We start from the raw sequence: 19,591 nt of genomic DNA, 5'->3' as shown, positions 1-19,591 counted from the left end.
AGCCAAGCATCATCTGCTGCGAGCGTGAGCCGAGTGTCATCTGCTGCGAGTGTGAGCCAAGCGTCATCTGCTGCGAGCGTGAGCAAAGCGTCATCTGCTGCGAGCGTGAGTCAAGCGTCATCTGCTGCGAGCGTGAGCCGACCGTCATCTACTATAAGCGTGAGCCGAGCATCATCTGCTGCGAGCGGGAGCCGAGTGTTATCTGCTGCGAGCGTCAGCCGAGCGTTATCTGCTGCGAGCGTCAGCCAAGTGTCATCTGCTGTGAGCGTGAGCCGAGGGGCATCTCCTGCGAGCCTGAGCTGAGCGTCATCTTCTATGAGCGTGAGCCGAGCATCATCTGCTGCGAGCGTGAGCCAAGCGTCATCTGCTGCGAGAGTCAGCCGAGTGTCATCTGCTGCGAGCGTGAGCTGAGTGTCATCTGCTGCGAGCATGAGCCGAGTGTCATCTGCTGCGAGCGAGAGCTGAGGGTCATCTGCTGCGAGCGTCAACCAAGCGTCATCTTCTATGAGCGTGAGCCGAGCATCATCTGCTGCGAGCGTGAGCCGAACGTCATCTGCTGCGAGAGTCAGCTGAGTGTCATCTGCTGCGAGCGTGAGCCGAGTGTCATCTGCTGCGAGCGTGAGCCGAGTGTCATCTGCTGCGAGCGTGAGCCGAGTGTCATCTGCTGCGAGCGTGAGCCGAGCGTCATCTGCTGCGAGCGTGAGCCAAGCATCATCTGCTGCGAGCGTGAGCCAAGCATCATCTGCTGCGAGCGTGAGCCAAGCATCATCTGCTGCGAGCGTGAGCCGAGTGTCATCTGCTGCGAGTGTGAGCCAAGCGTCATCTGCTGCGAGCGTGAGCAAAGCGTCATCTGCTTCGAGCGTGAGTCAAGCGTCATCTGCTGCGAGCGTGAGCCGACCGTCATATACTATAAGCGTGAGCCGAGCATCATCTGCTGCGAGCGGGAGCCGAGTGTTATCTGCTGCGAGCGTCAGCCGAGCGTGATCTGCTGCGAGCGTCAGCCAAGTGTCATCTGCTGTGAGCATGAGCCGAGGGGCATCTCCTGCGAGCCTGAGCTGAGCGTCATCTTCTATGAGCGTGAGCCGAGCATCATCTGCTGCGAGCGTGAGCCAAGCGTCATCTGCTGAGAGAGTCAGCTGAGTGTCATCTGCTGCGAGCGTGAGCTGAGTGTCATCTGCTGCGAGCATGAGCCGAGTGTCATCTGCTGCGAGCGAGAGCTGAGGGTCATCTGCTGCGAGCGTGAACCAAGCATCATCTTCTATGAGCGTGAGCCGAGCATCATCTGCTGCGAGCGTGAGCCGAACGTCATCTGCTGCGAGAGTCAGCTGAGTGTCATCTGCTGCGAGCGTGAGCCGAGTGTCATCTGCTGCGAGCGTGAGCCGAGTGTCATCTGCTGCGAGCGTGAGCCGAGTGTCATCTGCTGCGAGCGTGAGCCAAGCATCATCTGCTGCGAGCGTAAGCCGAGTGTCATCTGCTGCGAGCGTGAGCCAAGCATCATCTACTGCGAGCGTGAGCCGAGTGTCATCTGCTGCGAGCGTAAGCCAAGCGTCATCTGCTGCGAGCGTAAGCCAAGCGTCATCTGCTGCGAGCGTGAGCAAAGCATCATCTGCTGCGAGCTTCAGCCGAGCGTTATCTGCTGCGAGCGTCAGCCAAGTGTCATCTGCTGTGAGCGTGAGCTGAGTGTCATCTGCTGCGAGCATCAGCCGAGCGTTATCTGCTGTGAGCATGAGCCGAGTGTCATCTGCTGCGAGCGTGAGCCGAGCGTCATCTACTATAAGCGTGAGCCAAGCATCATCTGCGACGAGCGTGAGCCGAGCGTCATCTACTATAAGCGTGAGCTGAGCATCATCTGCTGCGAGAGTGAGCCGAGTGTCATCTGCTGCGAGCATCAGCTGAGCGTTATCTGCTGCGAGCGTCAGCCAAGTGTCATCTGCTGTGAGCGTGAGCCGAGTGTCATCTGCTGCGAGCGTCAGCCGAGCGTTATCTGCTGTGAGCGTGAGCAGAGTGTCATCTGCTGCGAGCATGAGCTGAGTGTCATCTGCTGCGAGCGTGAGCCGAGTGTCATCTGCTGCGAGCGTGAGCCGAACATCATCTGCTATAAGCGTGAGCCGAGCATCATCTGCTGCGAGCGTGAGCCGAGCGTCATCTACTATAAGCGTGAGCCGAGCATCATCTGCTGCGAGCATGAGCCGAGTGTCATCTGCTGCGAGTGTGAGCCGAGCAACATCTACTATATACATGAGCTGAGCGTCATCTACTATGAGTGTGAGCCGAGCGTCATCTGCTGCGAGCGTGAGCCAAGTGAGCCAAGTGTCATCTGCTGCGGGCGTGAGCCGAGTGTCATCTGCTGCGAGCGTGAGCGAGCGTCGTCTACTATAAGCATGAGCCGAGCATCATCTGCTGTGAGCATGAGCCGAGCGTCATCTGCTGCGAGCGTCAGCCGAGTGTCATCTGCTGTGAGCGTGAGCCGAGTGTCATCGGCTGCGAGCGTGAGCTGAGTATCATCTGCTGCGAGCTTGAGTCGAGTGTCATCTGCTGCGAGCGTGAGCTGAGTGTCATCTGCTGCGAGCATGAGCCGAGTGTCATCTGCTGCGAGCGTGAGCCGAGTGTCATCTGCTGCGAGCGTGAGCTGAATATCATCTTCTGCGAGCATGAGCCGAGTGTCATCTGCTCCGAGCGTGAGCTGTGTGTCATCTGCTGCGAGCATGAGCCGAGTGTCATCTGCTGCGAGCATGAGCCGAGTGTCATCTGCTGCGAGAGTCAGCCGAGTGTCATCTGCTGCGAGCGTGAGCTGAGTATCATCTGCTGCGAACATGAGCCGAGTGTCATCTGCTGCGAGCGTGAGCCGAGTGTCATCTGCTGCGAGCGTGAGCCGAGTGTCATCTGCTGCGAGCGTGAGCTAAGCATCATCTGCTGCGAGCGTGAGCCAAGCATCATCTACTATAAGCATGAGCCGAGCATCATCTGCTGCGAGCATGAGCCGAGTGTTATCTGCTGCGAGCGTCAGCCGAGCGTCATCTGCTGCGAGCGTCAGCCGAGCGTCATCTGCTGCGAGCATCAGCCGAGTGTCATCTGCTGTGAGCGTGAGCCGAGTGTCATCTGCTGCGAGCGTGAGCTGAGTATCATCTGCTGCGAGCTTGAGCCGAGTGTCATCTGCTGCGAGCGTGAGCTGAGTGTCATCTGCTGCGAGCATGAGTCAAGTGTCATCTGCTGCGAGCATGAGGTGAGTATCATCTTCTGCGAGCATGAGCTCTGCTGCGAGCATGAGTCGAGTGTCATCTGCTGCGAGCGTGAGCCGAGTGTCATCTGCTGCGAGCGTGAGCCGAGTGTCATCTGCTGCGAGCGTGAGCCAAGCATCATCTGCTGCGAGCGTGAGCCAAGCATCATCTGCTGCGAGCGTGAGCCAAGCATCATCTGCTGCGAGCGTGAGCCGAGCGTCATCTACTATAAGCGTGAGCCGAGCATCATCTGCTGCGAGCGTGAGCCGAGTGTCATCTGCTGCAAGCGTCAGCCAAGTGTCATCTGCTGTGAGCGTGAGCCGAGTGTCATCTGCTGCGAGCGTCAGCCAAGTGTCATCTGCTGCGATCGTGAGCCGAGTGTCATCTGCTGCGAGCGTGAGCCGAGTGTCATCTGCTGTGATCGTGAGCCGAGTGTCATCTGCTGCGAGCATGAGCCGAGTGTCATCTGCTGCGAGCATGAGCCGAGTGTCATCTGCTGCGAGCGTGAGCTGAGTATCATCTGCTGCGAGCGTGAGCCGAGTGTCATCTGCTGCGAGCGTGAGCCGAGTGTCATCTGCTGCGAGCGTGAGCCAAGCATCATCTACTGCGAGCGTGAGCCGAGTGTTATCTGCTGCGAGCGTGAGCCAAGCGTCATCTGCTGCGAGCGTGAGTAAAGCGTCATCTGCTGCGAGCGTGAGTCACGCGTCATCTGCTGCGAGCGTCAGCTGACCGTCATCTATTATAAGCGTGAGCCGAGCATCATCTGCTGCGAGCGTGAGCTGAGTGTTATCTGCTGCGAGCGTCAGCTGAGCGTTATCTGCTGCGAGCGTCAGCCAAGTGTCATCTGCTGTGAGTGTGAGCCGAGGGGCATCTTCTGCGAGCGTGAGCCGACCGTCATCTATTATAAGCGTGAGCCGAGCATCATCTGCTGCGAGCGTGAGCTGAGTTTTATCTGCTGCGAGCGTCAGCTGAGCGTTATCTGCTGCGAGCGTCAGCTAAGTGTCATCTGCTGTGAGTGTGAGCCGAGGGGCATCAACTGCGAGCGTGAGCCGAGCGTCATCTTCTATGAGCGTGAGCCGAGTGTCATCTGCTGCGAGCATGAGCCGAGTGTCATCTGCTGTGAGTGTGAGCCGAGGGGCATCTTCTGCGAGCGTGAGCCGACCGTCATCTATTATAAGCGTGAGCCGAGCATCATCTGCTGCGAGCGTGAGCTGAGTGTTATCTGCTGCGAGCGTCAGCTGAGCGTTATCTGCTGCGAGCGTCAGCTAAGTGTCATCTGCTGTGAGTGTGAGCCGAGGGGCATCAACTGCGAGCGTGAGCCGAGCGTCATCTTCTATGAGCGTGAGCCGAGTGTCATCTGCTGCGAGCATGAGCCGAGTGTCATCTGCTGCGAGCAATAGCCAAGCGTCATCTGCTGCGAGCGTGAGCAAAGCGTCATCTGCTGCGAGCGTGAGTCAAGCGTCATCTGCTGCGAGCGTGAGCCGACCGTCATCTACTATAAGCGTGAGCCGAGCATTATCTGCTGCGAGCGTGAGCCGAGTGTTATCTGCTGCGAGCGTCAGCCGAGTGTTATCTGCTGCGAGCGTCAGCCAAGTGTCATCTGCTGTGAGCGTGAGCCGAGTGTCATCTGCTGCGAGCGTGAGCTGAGTGTCATCTGCTGCGAGCGTGAGCCGAGTGTCATCTGCTGCGAGCGTGAGCCGAGTGTCATCTGCTGCGAGCGTGAGCCAAGCATCATCTACTGCGAGCGTGAGCCGAGTGTTATCTGCTGCGAGCGTGAGCCAAGCGTCATCTGCTGCGAGCATGAGCAAAGCGTCATCTGCTGCGAGCGTGAGTCACGCGTCATCTGCTGCGAGCGTGAGCCGACCGCCATCTATTATAAGCGTGAGCCGAGCATCATCTGCTGCGAGCGTGAGCCGAGTGTTATCTGCTGCCAGCGTCAGCTGAGCGTTATCTGCTGCGAGCGTCAGCCAAGTGTCATCTGCTGTGAGCGTGAGCCGAGGGGCATCTGCTGCGAGCGTGAGCCGAGCGTCATCTTCTATGAGCGTGAGCCGAGCATCATCTGCTGCGAGAGTGAGCCGAGCGTCATCTGCTGCGAGAGTCAGCCGAGTGTCATCTGCTGCGAGCGTGAGCTGAGTATCATCTGCTGCGAGCTTGAGTCGAGTGTCATCTGCTGCGAGCGAGAGCTGAGTGTCATCTGCTGCGAGCATGAGCCGAGTGTCATCTGCTGCGAGCGTGAGCCGAGTGTCATCTGCTGCGAGCGTGAGCTGAGTATCATCTTCTGCGAGCATGAGCCGAGTGTCATCTGCTGCGAGCGTGAGCTGAGTGTCATCTGCTGCGAGCATGAGCCGAGTGTCATCTGCTGCGAGCATGAGCCGAGTGTCATCTGCTGCGAGAGTCAGCCGAGTGTCATCTGCTGCGAGCGTGAGCTGAGTATCATCTGCTGCGAGCATGAGCCGAGTGTCATCTGCTGCGAGCGTGAGCCGAGTGTCATCTGTTGCGAGCGTGAGCCGAGTGTCATCTGCTGCGAGCGTGAGCCAAGCATCATCTGCTGCGAGCGTGAGCCAAGCATCATCTACTATAAGCATGAGCCGAGCATCATCTGCTGCGAGCATGAGCCGAGTGTTATCTGCTGCGAGCGTCAGCCGAGCGTCATCTGCTGCGAGCGTCAGCCGAGCGTCATCTGCTGCGAGCGTCAGCCGAGTGTCATCTGCTGTGAGCGTGAGCTGAGTGTCATCCGCTGCGAGCGTGAGCTGAGTATCATCTGCTGCGAGCTTGAGCCGAGTGTCATCTGCTGCGAGCATGAGCTGAGTATCATCTGCTGCGAGCATGAGCCGAGTGTCATCTGCTGCGAGCGTGAGCCGAGTGTCATCTGCTGCGAGCGTGAGCTAAGCATCATCTGCTGCGAGCGTGAGCCAAGCATCATCTACTATAAGCATGAGCCGAGCATCATCTGCTGCGAGCATGAGCCGAGCGTTATCTGCTGCGAGCGTCAGCCGAGCGTCATCTGCTGCGAGCGTCAGCCGAGCGTCATCTGCTGCGAGCATCAGCCGAGTGTCATCTGCTGTGAGCGTGAGCCGAGTGTCATCTGCTGCGAGCGTGAGCTGAGTATCATCTGCTGCGAGCTTGAGCCGAGTGTCATCTGCTGCGAGCGTGAGCTGAGTGTCATCTGCTGCGAGCATGAGCCAAGTGTCATCTGCTGCGAGCATGAGGTGAGTATCATCTTCTGCGAGCATGAGCTCTGCTGCGAGCATGAGCCGAGTGTCATCTGCTGCGAGCGTGAGCCGAGTGTCATCTACTGCGAGCGTGAGCCGAGTGTCATCTGCTGCGAGCGTGAGACAAGCATCATCTGCTGCGAGCGTGAGCCAAGCATCATCTGCTGCGAGCGTGAGCCGAGCGTCATCTACTATAAGCGTGAGCCGAGCATCATCTGCTGCGAGCGTGAGCCGAGTGTCATCTGCTGCGAGTGTCAGCCAAGTGTCATCTGCTGTGAGCGTGAGCCGAGTGTCATCTGCTGAAAGCATGAGCCGAGTTTCATCTGCTGCGAGAGTCAGCCGAGTGTCATCTGCTGCGAGCGTGAGCTGAGTATCATCTGCTGCGAGCATGAGCCGAGTGTCATCTGCTGCGAGCGTGAGCCGAGTGTCATCTGCTGCGAGCGTGAGCCAAGCATCATCTGCTGCGAGCGTGAGCCAAGCATCATCTACTATAAGCATGAGCTGAGCATCATCTGCTGCGAGCGTCAGCCGAGCGTTATCTGTTGCGAGCGTCAGCCAAGTGTCATCTGCTGTGAGCGTGAGCCGAGTGTCATCTGCTGCGAGCGTGAGCTGAGTGTCATCTGCTGCGAGCGTGAGCCGAGTGTCATCTGCTGTGAGCGTGAGCCGAGTGTTATCTGCTGCGAGCGTGAGCCAAGCGTCATCTGCTGCGAGCGTGAGCAAAGCGTCATCTGCTGCGAGCGTGAGTCCGCGTCATCTGCTGCGAGCGTGAGCCGACCGTCATCTATTATAAGCGTGAGCCGAGGATCATCTGCTGCGAGCGTGAGCTGAGTGTTATCTGCTGCGAGCGTCAGCTGAGCGTTATCTGCTGCGAGCGTCAGCCAAGTGTCATCTGCTGTGAGTGTGAGCCGAGGGGCATCTGCTGCGAGCGTGAGCCGAGCGTCATCTTCTATGAGCGTGAGCCGAGTGTCATCTGCTGCGAGCGTGAGCCGAGTGTCATCTGCTGCGAGCGTTAGCCAAGCGTCATCTGCTGCGAGCGTGAGCAAAGCGTCATCTGCTGCGAGCGTGAGTCAAGCGTCATCTGCTGCGAGCGTGAGCCGACCGTCATCTACTATAAGCGTGAGCCGAGCATTATCTGCTGCGAGCGTGAGCCGAGTGTTATCTGCTGCGAGCGTCAGCCGAGCGTTATCTGCTGCGAGCGTCAGCCAAGTGTCATCTGCTGTGAGCGTGAGCCGAGTGTCATCTGCTGCGAGCGTGAGCTGAGTGTCATCTGCTGCGAGCGTGAGCCGAGTGTCATCTGCTGCGAGCGTGAGCCGAGTCTCATCTGCTGCGAGCGTGAGCCAAGCATCATCTACTGCGAGCGTGAGCCGAGTGTTATCTGCTGCGAGCGTGAGCCAAGCGTCATCTGCTGCGAGCATGAGCAAAGCGTCATCTGCTGCGAGCGTGAGTCACGCGTCATCTGCTGCGAGCGTGAGCCGACCGCCATCTATTATAAGCGTGAGCCGAGCATCATTTGCAGCGAGCGTGAGCCGAGTGTTATCTGCTGCGAGCGTCAGCTGAGCGTTATCTGCTGCGAGCGTCAGCCAAGTGTCATCTGCTGTGAGCGTGAGCCGAGGGGCATCTGCTGCGAGCGTGAGCCGAGCGTCATCTTCTATGAGCGTGAGCCGAGCATCATCTGCTGCGAGCGTGAGCCGAGCGTCATCTGCTGCGAGAGTCAGCCGAGTGTCATCTGCTGCGAGCGTGAGCTGAGTGTCATCTGCTGCGAGCATGAGCCGAGTGTCATCTGCTGCGAGCGTGAGCTGAGTGTCATCTGCTGCGAGCGTGAGCCGAGCGTCATCTTCTATGAGCGTGAGCCGAGCATCATCTGCTGCGAGCGTGAGCTGAGCGTCATCTGCTGCGAGAGTCAGCTGAGTGTCATCTGCTGCGAGCGTGAACCGAGTGTCATCTGCTGCGAGCATGAGCCGAATGTCATCTGCTGCGAGCGTGAGCTGAGTGTCATCTGCTGCGAGCATGAGCCGAGTGTCATCTGCTGCGAGCGTGAGCCGAGTGTCATCTGCTGCGAGCGTGAGCCGAGCGTCATCTTCTATGAGCGTGAGCCGAGCATCATCTGCTGCGAGCGTGAGCTGAGTGTCATCTGCTGCGAGAGTCAGCTGAGTGTCATCTGCTGCGAGCGTGAGCTGAGTGTCATCTGCTGCGAGCTTGAGCCAAGTGTCATCTGCTGCGAGCGTGAGCAGAGGGTCATCTGCTGCGAGCGTGAGCCGAGCGTCATCTTCTATGAGCGTGAGCCGAGCGTCATCTGCTACTAGAGTCAGCTGAGTGTCATCTGCTGCGAGCGTGAGCCGAGTGTCATCTGCTGCGAGCGTGAGCCGAGTGTCATCTGCTGCGAGCGTGAGCCGAGTGTCATCTGCTGCGAGCGTGAGCCGAGTGTCATCTGCTGCGAGCGTGAGCCGAGTGTCATCTGCTGCGAGCGTGAGCCGAGTGTCATCTGCTGCGAGCGTGAGCCGAGTGTCATCTGCTGCAAGCGTGAGCCAAGCATCATCTGCTGCGAGCGTGAGCCGAGTGTCATCTGCTGCGAGCGTGAACCAAGCGTCATCTGCTGCGAGCGTGAGCAAAGCGTCATCTGCTGCGAGCGTGAGCCGACCATCATCTACTATAAGCGTGAGCCGAGCATCATCTGCTGCGAGCGTGAGCCGAGTGTTATCTGCTGCGAGCGTGAGCCGAGCGTTATCTGCTGCGAGCGTCAGCCAAGTGTCATCTGCTGCGAGCGTGAGCCGAGCGTCATCTTCTATGAGCGTGAGCCGAGCATCATCTGCTGCGAGCGTGAGCTGAGCATCATCTGCTGCGAGAGTGAGCCGAGTGTCATCTGCTGCGAGCATGAGCCGAGTGTCATCTGCTGCGAGCATGAGCCGAGTGTCATCTGCTGCGAGCGTGAGCTGAGTGTCATCTGCTGCGAGCATGAGCCGAGTGTCATCTGCTGCGAGCGTGAGCCGAGTGTCATCTGCTGCGAGCGTGAGCTGAGCGTCATCTGCTGCGAGAGTCAGCCGAGTGTCATCTGCTGCGAGCGTGAGCTGAGTGTCATCTGCTGCGAGCATGAGCCGAGTGTCATCTGCTGCGAGCGTGAGCTGAGTGTCATCTTCTGCGAGCGTGAGTCGAGCGTCATCTTCTTTGAGCGTGAGCCGAGCATCATCTGCTGCGAGCGTGAGCTGAGCGTCATCTGCTGCGAGAGTCAGCTTAGTGTCATCTGCTGCGAGCGTGAGCCGAGTGTCATCTGCTGCGAGCATGAGCCGAGTGTCATCTGCTGCGAGCGTGAGCTGAGTGTCATCTGCTGCGGACATGAGCTGAGTGTCATCTGCTGCGAGCGTGAGCTGAGGGTCATCTGCTGCGAGCGTGAGCCGAGCGTCATCTTCTATGAGCGTGAGCCGAGCATCATCTGCTGCGAGCGTGAGCTGAGCGTCATCTGCTGCGAGAGTCAGCTGAGTGTCATCTGCTGCGAGCGTGAGCCGAGTGTCATCTGCTGCGTGCGTGAGCCGAGTGTCATCTGCTGCGAGCGTGAGCCGAGTGTCATCTGCTGCGAGCGTGAGCCGAGTGTCATCTGCTGCGAGCGTGAGCCAAGCATCATCTGCTGCGAGCGTGAGCCGAGTGTCTTCTGCTGCGAGCGTGAGCCAAGCGTCATCTGCTGCGAGCGTGAGCAAAGCGTCATCTGCTGCGAGCGTGAGTCAAGCGTCATCTGCTGCGAGCGCGAGCCGACCATCATCTACTATAAGCGTGAGCCGAGCATCATCTGCTGCGAGCGTGAGCCGAGTGTTATCTGCTGCGAGCGTCAGCCGAGCGTTATCTGCTGCGAGCGTCAGCCAAGTGTCATCTGCTGTGAGCGTGAGCCGAGTGTCATCTGCTGCGAGTGTGAGCTGAGTGTCATCTGCTGCGAGCGTGAGCCGAGTGTCATCTGCTGCGAGCGTGAGCCGAGTGTCATCTGCTGCGAGCGTGAGCCAAGCATCATCTACTGCGAGCGTGAGCCGAGTGTCATCTGCTGCGAGCGTTAGTCAAGCGTCATCTGCTGCGAGCGTGAGCAAAGCTTCATCTGCTGCGAGCGTGAGTCAAGCGTCATCTGCTGTGAGCGTGAGCCGACCGTCATCTATTATAAGCGTGAGCCGAGCATCATCTGCTGCGAGCGTGAGCCGAGTGTTATCTACTGCGAGCGTGAGCCGAGTGTTATCTGCTGTGAGCGTGAGCCGAGGGGCATCTGCTGCGAGCGTGAGCCGAGCGTCATCGTCTATGAGCGTGAGCCGAGCATCATCTGCTGCGAGCGTGAGCCGAGCGTCATCTGCTGCGAGAGTCAGCCGAGTGTCATCTGCTGCGAGAGTCAGCCGAGTGTCATCTGCTGCGAGCATGAGCCAAGTGTCATCTGCTGCGAGCGTGAGCTGAGTGTTATCTGCTGCGAGCGTGAGCCGAGCGTCATCTTCTGTGAGCGTGAGCCGAGCATCATCTGCTGCGAACGTGAGCTGAGCGTCATCTGCTGCGAGCATGAGCCGAGTGTCATCTGCTGCGAGCGTGAGCTGAGTGTCATCTGCTGCGAGCATGAGCCGAGTGTCATCTGCTGCTAGCATGAGCCAAGTGTCATCTGCTGCGAGCGTGAGCCGAGTGTTATCTGCTGCGAGCGTGAGCCGAGCGTTATCTGCTGCGAGCGTCAGCCAAGTGTCATCTGCTGCGAGCGTGAGCCGAGCGTCATCTTCTATGAGCGTGAGCCGAGCATCATCTGCTGCGAGCGTGAGCTGAGCGTCATCTGCTGCGAGAGTGAGCCGAGTGTCATCTGCTGCGAGCATGAGCCGAGTGTCATCTGCTGCGAGCATGAGCCGAGTGTCATCTGCTGCGAGCGTGAGCTGAGTGTCATCTGCTGCGAGCATGAGCCGAGTGTCATCTGCTGCGAGCGTGAGCCGAGTGTCATCTGCTGCGAGCGTGAGCTGAGCGTCATCTGCTGCGAGAGTCAGCCGAGTGTCATCTGCTGCGAGCGTGAGCTGAGTGTCATCTGCTGCGAGCATGAGCCGAGTGTCATCTGCTGCGAGCGTGAGCTGAGTGTCATCTTCTGCGAGCGTGAGTCGAGCGTCATCTTCTTTGAGCGTGAGCCGAGCATCATCTGCTGCGAGCGTGAGCTGAGCGTCATCTGCTGCGAGAGTCAGCTTAGTGTCATCTGCTGCGAGCGTGAGCCGAGTGTCATCTGCTGCGAGCATGAGCCGAGTGTCATCTGCTGCGAGCGTGAGCTGAGTGTCATCTGCTGCGGACATGAGCTGAGTGTCATCTGCTGCGAGCGTGAGCTGAGGGTCATCTGCTGCGAGCGTGAGCCGAGCGTCATCTTCTATGAGCGTGAGCCGAGCATCATCTGCTGCGAGCGTGAGCTGAGCGTCATCTGCTGCGAGAGTCAGCTGAGTGTCATCTGCTGCGAGCGTGAGCCGAGTGTCATCTGCTGCGTGCGTGAGCCGAGTGTCATCTGCTGCGAGCGTGAGCCGAGTGTCATCTGCTGCGAGCGTGAGCCGAGTGTCATCTGCTGCGAGCGTGAGCCAAGCATCATCTGCTGCGAGCGTGAGCCGAGTGTCTTCTGCTGCGAGCGTGAGCCAAGCGTCATCTGCTGCGAGCGTGAGCAAAGCGTCATCTGCTGCGAGCGTGAGTCAAGCGTCATCTGCTGCGAGCGCGAGCCGACCATCATCTACTATAAGCGTGAGCCGAGCATCATCTGCTGCGAGCGTGAGCCGAGTGTTATCTGCTGCGAGCGTCAGCCGAGCGTTATCTGCTGCGAGCGTCAGCCAAGTGTCATCTGCTGTGAGCGTGAGCCGAGTGTCATCTGCTGCGAGTGTGAGCTGAGTGTCATCTGCTGCGAGCGTGAGCCGAGTGTCATCTGCTGCGAGCGTGAGCCGAGTGTCATCTGCTGCGAGCGTGAGCCAAGCATCATCTACTGCGAGCGTGAGCCGAGTGTCATCTGCTGCGAGCGTTAGTCAAGCGTCATCTGCTGCGAGCGTGAGCAAAGCTTCATCTGCTGCGAGCGTGAGTCAAGCGTCATCTGCTGTGAGCGTGAGCCGACCGTCATCTATTATAAGCGTGAGCCGAGCATCATCTGCTGCGAGCGTGAGCCGAGTGTTATCTACTGCGAGCGTGAGCCGAGTGTTATCTGCTGTGAGCGTGAGCCGAGGGGCATCTGCTGCGAGCGTGAGCCGAGCGTCATCGTCTATGAGCGTGAGCCGAGCATCATCTGCTGCGAGCGTGAGCCGAGCGTCATCTGCTGCGAGAGTCAGCCGAGTGTCATCTGCTGCGAGAGTCAGCCGAGTGTCATCTGCTGCGAGCATGAGCCAAGTGTCATCTGCTGCGAGCGTGAGCTGAGTGTTATCTGCTGCGAGCGTGAGCCGAGCGTCATCTTCTGTGAGCGTGAGCCGAGCATCATCTGCTGCGAACGTGAGCTGAGCGTCATCTGCTGCGAGCATGAGCCGAGTGTCATCTGCTGCGAGCGTGAGCTGAGTGTCATCTGCTGCGAGCATGAGCCGAGTGTCATCTGCTGCTAGCATGAGCCAAGTGTCATCTGCTGCGAGCGTGAGCCGAGTGTCATCTGCTGCGAGCGTGAACCAAGCATCATCTGCTGCGAGCGTGAGCCAAGGGTCATCTGCTGCGAGCGTGAGCCGAGTGTCATCTGCTGCGAGCGTGAGCCGAGTGTCATCTGCTGCGAGCGTGAGCCGAGAGTCATCTGCTGCGAGCGTGAGCCGAGCGTCATCTACAATAAGTGTGAGCCGAGCATCATCTGCTGCGAGCGTGAGCCGAGTGTCATCTGCTGTGAGCGTGAGCCGAGTGTCATCTGCTGTGAGCGTGAGCCGAGTGTCATCTGCTGCGAGCGTGAGCCGAGCGTCATCTGCTGCAAGAGTCAGCCGAGTGTCATCTGCTGCGAGAGTCAGCCGAGTGTCATCTGCTGCGAGCATGAGCCGAGTGTCATCTGCTGTGAGCGTGAGCCGAGTGTCATCTGCTGCGAGCGTGAGCCGAGCGTCATCTGCTGCAAGAGTCAGCCGAGTGTCATCTGCTGCGAGAGTCAGCCGAGTGTCATCTGCTGCGAGCATGAGCCGAGTGTCATCTGCTGCGAGCGTGAGCTGAGTGTCATCTGCTGCGAGCGTGATCCGAGCGTCATCTTTTGTGAGCGTGAGCCGAGCATCATCTGCTGCGAGCGTGAGCCGAGCGTCATCTTCTGTGAGCGTGAGCCGAGCATCATCTGCTGCGAGCGTGAGCTGAGCGTCATCTGCTGCGAGAGTCAGTTGAGTGTCATCTGCTGCGATCGTGAGCCGAGTGTCATCTGCTGCGAGCATGAGCCGAGTGTCATCTGCTGCGAGCGTGAGCTGAGTGTCATCTGCTGCGAGCATGAGCCGAGTGTCATCTGCTGCGAGCATGAGCCGAGTGTCATCTGCTGCGAGCGTGAGCCAAGCATCATCTGCTGCGAGCGTGAGCCAAGTGTCATCTGCTGCGAGCGTGAGCCGAGTGTCATCTGCTGCGAGCGTGAGCCGAGCGTCATCTGCTGCGAGCGTGAGCCGAGTGTCATCTGCTGCGAGCGTGAGCCGAGTGTCATCTGCTGCGAGCGTGAGCCGAGTGTCATCTGCTGCGAGCGTGAGCCGAGTGTCATCTGCTGCGAGCATGAGCCGAGTGTCATCTGCTGCGAGTGTGAGCCAAGTGTCATCTGCATGTAAAGTATGTACACAGTGACTGCACCAGCAGAATAGTGAGTGCAGCTCTGGGGTATAATACAGGAGGTAACTCAGGATCAGTATAGGATCAGTAATGTAATGTATGTACACAGTGACTGCAGCAGCAGAATAGTGAGTGCAGCTCTGGAGTATAATACAGGAGGTAACTCAGGATCAGTACAGGATCAGTAATGTATGTACACAGTGACTGCACCAGCAGAATAGTGAGTGCAGCTCTGGAGTATAATACAGGATGTAACTCAGGATCAGTAATGTAATGTATGTACACAGTGACTGCACCAGCAGAATAGTGAGTGCAGCTCTGGAGTACAATACACATATTTTAAAGTGAGTACATGATAATGCAGTGTGATTTCTTCAGTTGTATTCCATTACACATTTTCCTCCCTGTTAGACATGTATGAGGATGAGTCCCCATTGTGGTCGCAGTCCTGAGCAGATATACATTTGGTGTTACCTTGATGAGCGCTCTGGACTCGCTCCCATCTTCCTCCACGATTAGCTTCGCTCTTCCTTGCCTTTCATTATTGCGGATGCCATTAGCGAGCTGCATTGCTTTCGTGCGCTCAAACTTGTTGCATTTTGCTCCGCACCACTGGTAAATTTCCTATAGAACAAACACAGAAAAGTTAATTATCGCTTTGAAAGCCGACGTATTATAACTGTATTTATAACCTGATCTGAGAAAGCTGCGCTCGTCATTGCAAGGTAATCGCTTGTCAGATATTGTGCAGGCAATGGAGCAATCAGAATGATAACAAGCTGCTTAAAGGGAATCAGTCACTGCTTTTGAGCTTTAGATAGAATGATGAAGTGTGGAGGCGATTATCCTCCCCATAGCCTGGAAGACCTCATCTACATGAAGGGATACAAGAGGATTTATCCACAACAAGGCGTCTGATATCGGTCAGACAGGTGTGACATTCAGCATTCTATAATCACATTAATAGGTTACACAACTCAACAGTGGGGACATTCCCTTTACAAATAATAAACAAAACCATTTTTTCCCTCCTCAATCCCCTTCAGGTCAATCTTCACTCATCTATGTGCACATATTCATAAGACTTTGGCCCCATGGTCTGAGGATCGCCGGATGATATCATTACCGAGATCACTATTTTAAATTGCCAAAAATGTGTATTCAAAAGAATGAGAATTTTTTTGCAATTCAGCTTTCTCATAGTCAGCAAGATGGCAGACCGCACAGGTACTACTTTTGTGAATTTCTTTTAGGGTTGAGAAGTGGTAAAAAGAAATATCGATTGGTGTATATATACAGTCATATGAAAAAGTTTGGGCACCCCTATTAATGTTAACCTTTTTTCTTTATAACAATTTGGGTTTTTGCTATTTCAGCCTCATATATCTAATAACTGATGGACTGAGTAATATTTCTGGATTGAAATGAGGTTTATTGTACTAACAGAAAATGTGCAATCCGCATTTAAACAAAATTTGACTGGTGAAAAAGTATGGGCACCTCAACATAAAAGTGACATTAATATTTTGTAGATCCTCCTTTTGCAAAAATCACAGCCTCTAGTCGCCTCCTGTAGCTTTTAATGAGTTCCTGGATCCTGGATGAAGGTAGATTTGACCATTCCTGTTTACAAAGCAATTCCAGTTCAGTTAAGTTTGATGGTCGCCGAGCATGGACAGCACGCTTCACATCATCCCACAGATGTTCAATGATATTCAGGTCTGGGGACTGGGATGGCCATTCCAGAACATTGTAATTGTTTCTCTGCATGAATGCCTGAGTAGATTTGGAGCGGTGTTTTGGATCATTGTCTTGCTGAAATATCCATCCCCTGCGTAACTTCAACTTCGTCACTGATTCTTGCACATTATTGTCAAGAATCTGCCGATACTGAGTTGAATCCATGCGGCCCTCAACTTTATCAAGATTCCCGGTGCCGGCATTGGCCACACAGCCACAAAGCATGATGGAACCTCCACCAAATTTTACTGTGGGTAGCAAGTGCTTTTCTTGGAATGCCGTGTTTTTTTGCCTCAATGCATAACGCCTTTTTGTGTGACCAAACAACTCAATCTTTGTTTCATCAGTTCACAGGACCTTCTTCCAAAATGTAACTGGCTTGTCCAAATGTGCTTTTGCATACCTCAGGCGACTCTGTTAGTGGCGTGCTTGCAGAAACGGCTTCTTTCGCATCACTCTCCCATACAGCTTCTCCTTGTGCAACGTGCGCTGTATTGTTGACCGATGCACATTGACACCATCTGCAGCAAGATGAAGCTGCAGGTCTTTGGAGGTGGTCTGTGGATTGTCCCTGACTGTTCTCACCATTCTTCTTCTCTCCTTCCTGATATTTTTCTTGGCCTGCCACTTCTGGGCTTAACAAGAACTGTACCTGTGTTCTTCCATTTCCTTACTATGTTCCTCACAGTGGAAACTGACAGTTTAAATCTCTGAGACAACTTTTTGTATCCTTCCCCTGAACAACTATGTTGAATAATCTTTGTTTTCAGATCATTTGAGAGTTGTTTTGAGGAGCCCATGATGCCACTCTTCATAGGAGATTCAAATAGGAGAACAACTTGCAAGTGGCCACCTTAAATACCTTTTCTCATGATTGGATACACCTGCCTATGAAGTGCAAAGCTCAATGAGGTTACAAAACCAATTTAGTGCTTTAGTAATTCAGTAAAAAGTAGTTATGAGTGTCCAAAACAAGAAATTCATAAGGGTGCCCATACTTTTGCATCGGTCAAATTTTGTATAAATGTGGATTGCACATTTTCTGTTAGTACAATAAACCTCATTTCAATCCAGAAATATTACTCAGTCCATCAGTTATTAGATATATGAAACTGAAATAGCAAAAACCCAAATTGTTATAAAGAAAAAAGGTTAACATTAATAGGGGTGCCCAAACTTTTTCATATGACTGTATATATATATATATATATATATATATATATATATATATATATATATATATATATATATACCGTATATATATCTATATATATAATTGCCTTATTCTGTCTGTCTGTCTGTCTGTCTTGCTCCAAAATTGTGTCCTTACAGTGACAACCGTCGGATTGGCCGCGGGGCTTAGCCTGGCCCCGCCCCTCCACACGGATTGGCCGCTCGGCTTGGCCTGACCCCGCCCCCCGCATGGATTACCCGTTTGGCCAGGCCCGCCCCCCGCACGCGATGCCCGCTAGGCCACGCCCCCGCACGCGATGCTCGCTAGGCCACACACCCCGCACGATATGCCCCCTAGGCCACGCCCCCGCATGCGATGCCCGCTAGGCCACGCCCCCGCACGCGATGCCCGCTAGGCCACGCCCCTCACGCTATGCCCGCTAGGCCACGCCTCCGCACGCTATGCCCGCTAAGCCACGCCCCTCACACTATACCCGGTAGGCCACGCCCCCTCACACTATGTCCGCTAGGCCACGCCCCCTCACACTATGCCCGCTCGGCCACGCCCCCTCACACTATGCCAGCTCGGCCACGCCCCCTCACATTATGCCCGCTCGGCCACGCCCCCCGCACACGTTGGGCACCAGTACACCTTCCCCCCAGGACTACTCCTTCCATTATACTCCTATTAAATTATGGGGAGTGCAGCATGGGGGGTGGACCACGATGGGTGGTGCCCAGAATGGGGGGATGAAACACGATGGGGGGTGCGCAGCATGGGGGATGGAGCACGATGGGGGGTGCGCAGCATGGGGATGGAGCACGATGGGGGGTGCAGCATGGGGGATGGAGCACGATGGGGGGTGCCCAGAATGGGGGGATGAAACACGGAGGGTGCTCAGCATGGGGGATGGAGCACGATGGGGGGTGCGCAGCATGGGGATGGAGCACGATGGGAAGTGCAGCATGGGGGGTGGACCACAATGGGGGGTGCCCAGAATGGGGGGATGAAAAATGATGTGGGGTGCACAGCATGGGGGATGGAGCACGATGGGGGGTGCAGCATGGGGGATGGAGCACGATGGGCGATGCAGCATGGGGGGATGGAACACGATGGGGGGTGCGCAGCATGGGGGATGGAGCACGATGGGGGGGTGCGCAGCATGGGGGATGGAGCACGTTGGGGAGTGCAGCACGATGGGGGTGCCCAGAATGGGGGGATGAAACACGATGGGGGGTGCGCAGCATGGGGGATGGAGCACGATGGGGGGTGCGCAGCATGGGGGATGGAGCACGATGGGGAGTGCAGCACGGGGGATGGAGCACGATGGGGGGTGCAGCATGGGGGGTGGACCACGATGGGGGGTGCCAAGAATGGGAGGATGAAACACGATGGGGGGTGCGCAGCATGGGGGATGCAGCACGATGGGGGTGCAGCATGGGGGGTGGACCACGATGAGGGGTGCACACCTCCCCCCAAAACACACACACACCGCCACACACTGGGAACCACAAACACCGCCCTACACAGACACACACACACACACACAGACAACGACACACACACACACACACAACACACAAACACAGCGGCACACACAAATATTTGCACATACTGCGCAACACACACATTGCACAAAAAATACCTCCCCCCAAAACACACACACGCACCCCACACACCCACACAAACCGCGCAACACACACAGCACCACACACACACAAAGCTACAGACACACAGCACTCCACAAACAACGCAACACACAACGCAACACACATACAACACCACTCTCACCCCCCCCACCCAGACAACACCCAGAACATGTACAGCGCCCTACACAAACACTTGGCAACTACACACAACAACATCTATATATATAACAAAAATCATACATTAACTACACAATATGTTAATTTTAGAATACCCGATGCATTAGAATAGGGCCACCTTCTAGTATATATATAAATGAATAATACTCATGTGACGTCCTGGCAAAACCAGGTTGTCACAGAGACTGCATCCATCTTCCGGATGCAGGATCCCCTCCTCCTTGTCCTACGAACACAAACCCACACACAGGTACATACACCAGCCACAAAGCCTAGTCACCCCCCCAGGACAATAGGGACACACCAGTGGGCGGGTCCAGGAGATGGTGACGCCCACCTAGGGGTCCTCATGTGTCAGGGGAGGGAACACCCATAGTTAGAGTTGAGCAGAGGAAGTGAGAGGAGTGAAGTGGTAGTCGGGGTTTGTAGCTCCCGGACTACCGGAGCTGACTAGGTGGCGGACGGCAGAGTAGGTCCACAGGCGACAGAGATCCGGTCGCGGAAGACCTTAGGTGGACAGGGGCGGGGTTGTAGCCCGCCGGTGCCAACAGCGGGGATCCGGTCCGGAGACCGTGCACAGTCAGGGTACCTGGACCCCAGGGCGAGGACAGCTGCAAGTGTGACGCCCTGGGCAAGCCAGGGGTCACAGGTCATTGCACCATCACACCCTACACCCCAGTTAGGAACACCAGGGCTAAACTAAAATCCTTGTTGCCT

At 56.2% G+C, this 19,591-nt stretch overlaps 1 protein-coding gene across 2 annotated transcripts in view; it reads right to left on the bottom strand.

Moving 5' to 3' along the window:
• Positions 1-19,591, bottom strand: part of LOC142244620 (scinderin-like) — an 83,013-nt gene that overhangs the window by 43,851 nt on the left and 19,571 nt on the right. For both annotated transcript variants that reach the window (XM_075316876.1, XM_075316877.1), the window contains exon 4: positions 14,609-14,758. In XM_075316876.1, coding sequence (XP_075172991.1) covers positions 14,609-14,758 — 150 coding nt within the window. The remainder of the gene's footprint in view (positions 1-14,608; positions 14,759-19,591) is intronic.

This window comes from Anomaloglossus baeobatrachus, chromosome 6 (assembly GCF_048569485.1).
Source record: "Anomaloglossus baeobatrachus isolate aAnoBae1 chromosome 6, aAnoBae1.hap1, whole genome shotgun sequence".
Lineage (NCBI taxonomy): Eukaryota > Metazoa > Chordata > Amphibia > Anura > Aromobatidae > Anomaloglossus > Anomaloglossus baeobatrachus.
This window is presented reverse-complemented; position numbering and strand designations above follow the sequence as displayed.